This window comes from Blennius ocellaris (assembly GCF_963422515.1).
Source record: "Blennius ocellaris genome assembly, chromosome: 7".
Classification (NCBI taxonomy): domain Eukaryota; kingdom Metazoa; phylum Chordata; class Actinopteri; order Blenniiformes; family Blenniidae; genus Blennius; species Blennius ocellaris.
In genome coordinates, this window is record NC_137656.1 from 7,821,306 (window position 1) to 7,826,491 (window position 5,186).

Sequence of the window (5,186 nt, forward strand, 5' to 3'; positions counted from 1 at the left end):
TTGAGCATTTTGAGAAGAATTATTTATCGTAATTTCCGGACTATTGTATGCATCGACCACCCACCAAATTTAAAACAACTGAATTATGGAAATAAAAATCTTAGCAAGTCCTGAACAATACATTTATATTAAACTCCCAAATTGGCCATTTACTTGGAACACGAGCCTTTATGATAAACTATATTTAACTTGATATTTCACTGAATAGTTTGGCTGAAATTTTGAGGAAAGCTCAAAAAAAAAAAAAAGTATGAAGTTTGCCATTTAAAGACACTGTATTGGCTACTTCAACTCTATTCCAGACTTTTTAAATGTTTTTAGGTCATACTCATCAAAATCCCTGAAAGAGTTATGCTCCTGAATGAGGCCAGTCTCATGACTTAATCCATTTTCAGCTAGTTTTAACTGAAGTAGACTTCATCAAAAGCTGTATGAACAAACCCATACTATTCACCATTTATTAAATCTAAATGAGAAATTGAAAGTACCAATTGAAGGACGATGGTTAAAAATAGATATTCATCTCAAAGTGCTAATTTTCTTCCACGATGCATAATCACTCAAACCAGATGAAATGCAATGCAAAAAATTTTTTAATGCAGTAATTAGACTACAAAGAGAGCGGTCGAAAAAAGAAAATGTACATGCGGACGTGCGACTCCGAAGCAGAATACACAAATAAATAAAATATTTATATGATCTGTCCCCAATGTGCCCCCCCCTCCCCAACAATAAACCTCCAGAAATACTGAAGTTCACCCACATTTCAGTTTGAACAGCGAGTGAAAGATTCGAGAGCAATCTTAATTCCTCACTTCACTCAAGCGATGCTAAAATAAGCCGTCATGAACTCCATCTACCACGAGGCAGCATCCCCAGTGGTACAGACCTGCTGTAATAAAAGGAGATTATGTGCTTAACTTCAGCCAATATATACACGAACTGTATCAGAGGTGTTAACCGTGAAAGACTTTGGCTGCTTTGTTTAGTGAATGGAGCTACACATTAGTTCTTACATGTGTATAGATAAATGCATTTATATATATATACACATGTTTTAGGTTTATACAACTATAAATTATGTGGTGGGAGGCTGGATCAGACACTGATTAACTGGGGGAAGAGTTCATTGGCAAACATGTCCCAGGAGCCCTCGGGACACAGAGGAGAGGACATGTCGCTGAAAGGGGATGGGGACCCTTCGTATCCGGAGTCGCTGTAGGTGTCCGCAAGGCAAGGTTCCTTATCCAGGCCGCGGAGGGCTGGCGAGGAGGCGCCGGTCAAGAAGTCGTCCACACTAGTGCTGCCGTCGCAGGTGGGGATGACCACTTCTTCTGGCTCGTCTTTCACGCAGACCGTCTCCTCCTCCACCACTACCTCGGTGACGGGGAAGGCCGCTTCATCCATCTTCTCATCTGTACCGCTCTCCGAGTCGCTGCACTGCCCGTCGCTCACCTCCTCCACGGGCTTGGTGTAGATGTGGTCGAAGTGGATCAGTTCATTAAGGGCCTCCAGCTTGGCTGGTGGGGCCCCCAGAGCTGCAGGTGCGGGGGCAGGTACTGGGTCCCCCCCTCCGACCAGCAGCACCTGCGGCTCCTGGCACTCCTGTTCACAAGACTTGAGGAACAGCTCCGGGTCAAGGATGTCCAGAATGCCCAGGAGCAAATCAGACTGGTTTCGGGGAAAGGAGAGAAAAGGGGAAACCGGATTAGCCTACTGACCTATGACCCCCCCACAGGAATTATGACAGACTTACAAACAAGGTTCAAAAAAGGTACAATATGTAGGACTTAAGTAATCCTCCACCGGTGAGATGGGCTGGTGGAGGCTGCTTAGATTTAGAATAGCTACTTCCCCCTGTGATTTAATGATTGCCGCTTGATTAAAGATCTTAAATATTGTACCTTTAAATGTTTAGTACACAGATCTAGACTCACCTCATTGTCTGCAATGTCAGAACCATCTGTATCCACTGAGAAGTCTTCAGATTTAGGGACTGCTGGGCCTGCACCTGCTGCGGAGGCACACGTAGCCTGAGTGCTGCGGACTCAGAAGACCCGATCCCCAAACCTGCGTCGTTCCCGTTGGACAACATAGCCTGAACCTTTTGAAGAAGAACAAAAGGGTTGAGGAAAAAAAACCCTGATAGAATCACTACTTCCCCTTGAAATTCCTCAGAATCACAGCCTTTACCTTCTCTTTTGTGTCAATGGCATCTAAGCCTAGTCTCTGTCTCAGTTCCTCATTTTCTGTCAGGAGGCCGGTTGATTTTTCCCGAAGCAGCCTGTTCTCAATGTGAAGTTTCTGATTCTGTGGAGAGGAAGAGCGGACAGATGTTGGTAAATGCAACTGGCCACCGACCGTTTTTGACTGGGAAGTGAAGCATGAAACCTGATGTGAAACTGCACAGAAAAGGCAAATTAAGAGTGTTGTTGAGCAACCTATTGTGTAATAAGACTTAAGGATGAGGTGCACAAAGCCATGATCAAGATGAAGGTGTGATGACAGGTTCATGAGTTTTCAAGCATTCCTAACTACACCCTTAATTGATGGGAGAAGAAAAGAACAAAACAATCGTTACCTCCAGCTCCAACTCTAGGACTTGTTGTTCCAGCTCGCCCATTTTGGCTTTTTTCCTGTCTCTGGCTGTCTGTGCGGCCACTCTGTTCTTCAGTTTCCTAGAAGGAGCAGAAAGAAAAAAAAACAAGTGGAATTTGAGTCATTCTTTCCATGATGCCGAGTTGGCTCCCCTCACACTTCCCCCTCGACTCTGACGTGCCTCGGCCATGTTACTGCCACGCAGGCACCAGGACATCTGACCTGCCCCGAGCGGCTCGCAAATCACCCCGATCACACTTTTAACAACCCGGTTTAAAGGGACGTGCGATAACTGATTTGCCCCTGGAGCTCGAGGCGATTATATATATATATATATATATGTATATATATATATATATATATATATATTGTTAACATCTGCTGATAATGATGCGGTTGTTGAGCGTAATAAACCTCGGTATCATTCCGCTAAGGAGGTCAGCTGCTTTGGGCGTGTCGGTCAGGAAACTAACACGGTTCTTATTACTGTCAGAACCAACCTGCGTAGCGCCTTCTCCTCCGGGCTCAGGTGCGTCAGCCTTTGTCTTTTCCGCACCGGCGGCCCTGCGGTTGTGTTGGAGTTGGAGTCCGAGTCCGACGACACCTGGCTGGCGGAGGAGGAGGGTAAAACAACGGAGATGGGTCGGCCAAAGGCCGCCTGCGAGCCGCCGGACGAGCCGCTCTGCTTCCCGGATATGAGGAGCACTTTGTGGGCTCCGCCGGCTACCGCTGCTGCTACAACCACCATGTTGAGAGTATCCCGTGTCAGTTTGTAGAAGCCCCGGAGCTCTCCTTGCTCACTCCCGGTACCGGACAGTTTCTGCTCTGCTTCACAGCCCCGGCTGTGACGGCCGTCTTTTCTATCGTCGTGGTGACACGTGATTGGCTCTCAGCGTCTCTGACGTCACGTGTTTACGGCCTCTGATTGGTCGCGGAGCTGATGAAATTTTGCATGCAAAGTAAAATCAGTCTGGAGTTAAAATCCCCCCTTCAGTTCCTGCTGTGTGAAATTTCCCACAGACACTTGTTTAGCTTCTGTCCAGTTTCCCCTCTTTATCTTCAAGTTGCATCAGCATACCAAGCATAACAAAACACAAGCATAGCATGAGCTGTTTTTTCCAGCTCACATGAAGACTATTCAAATGTTTCTCCAACATTTAGCTCTGATCAGGATAAGGAGCATCAAATTCATCCCCAAGGCACAATGGTTTCAGCTGAGGTTCACTTGTTTTATCGATAGTTGGTCTCTTTGATGTTATATTTTACTAGTAGTACTTCTTGTGATGTGCAACATCAGTGCTATTTCAATCCCGATACCAAGTAAAACCACAGGGCATTGACAAATTCCAATATGATATCAAAACGTTGCACCAAACTGTAACGCACAAGGGTAAAACTCGGCTATTCAAGTAAGTAGCTGAAAGTATTTGATTTTCTATATCCATCCATCCATCCTCGATACCAGTTTATCCTGTCCAGGGTCATGGGACACTCTATGGGCGAGGATACACCCTGGACAGTTCACCAGTATCACAGGGAAAACACAGACAGGCACACACACTCACGTTCACACCGAGGTAAAATTTAGGGTCACCAATACCTCGCATGCACATTTTTGGATTGTGGGGGGAAACCAGTATTATGTTTCAAAAAACCACACACACATCAAGGCAAGTACAGTATTCTTTCTCTTTCTGTTACTTTCTGTTCTCTGAACTGTGTTATTTATGCCGAAATAATTTCTAACTGTGAAACACATAGCTATGAAATATTTGATCCAACAGCAAAGTCAATGAATATGATGAAGTTTGTCAGTTTTTCTTTCTTGGTTGCATTTGGACATGAGCAACTTGTAAACATTTCAGGTGTTATTATTATTCATAGTGCATGTATTATACAAACATCTTTTACAAATCTGACTCATTTTATGTAACTTGTGGAAACCCTGTTATCATAATATTCATAATATTCTTATGCTATAATATTCAATTCAGCAAACATGCATTCAGCATAATATTCAATGCTCATAATATTATTAAATATTAATAATAATCTAACCATGTCATTGCTCTGGTAAATGTATGCTTTAAATGTGAACAAGCCGACAAACTTACCTTGAACTAATGGTTATCTAAAAAACTAATTATTGCAATAAAACATCTGATATACGCATCTATACAGACATTACGACCAGATGTTTCCTTTCGATCATCAAGGCACAAAGGTATCAGGTGAAACAAGTATTGACAGTTTGCCTCTCACATTACATTTAACTACTCGCTGTTTGTCTTTTGCAGCGCAGTTTCCTCATTCTTTGTTTGACTGGAACTAACCCATATAACAAGATTTACCACTCTGGTGACCAACCTTGTAACGCTGTCTTTCCCGTACTGCAGGGAAATGTTGAACGTATGAGGAATGTTTTCCTTGTTCTTTAAATATTGACTTTGACGGTAGATTTCCACATCTTTTAGAAGAGAAAATATCAATAAGATTAATAGAACAAAGAGGAACATGTCGAACAGGGCTGCACAGTTTTAGAACGATCGATATCTCACAGTGAGAATATCCGTCATTCGATTACACAA

General features: G+C 43.4%; 1 protein-coding gene across 1 annotated transcript; it reads right to left on the bottom strand.

Annotated features, from left to right (window-relative positions):
- Positions 1 to 612: 612 nt before the first annotated feature.
- On the bottom strand, positions 613 to 3,439 carry xbp1 (X-box binding protein 1). Its single transcript, XM_080500205.1, is given in 6 exon segments — positions 613 to 1,509; positions 1,512 to 1,671; positions 1,938 to 2,104; positions 2,194 to 2,310; positions 2,582 to 2,678; positions 3,099 to 3,439. Coding segments are annotated over 6 exon segments (1,200 nt in total). The 5' UTR covers positions 3,347 to 3,439; the 3' UTR covers positions 613 to 1,098.
- Between the last annotated feature and the right edge of the window lie 1,747 nt (positions 3,440 to 5,186).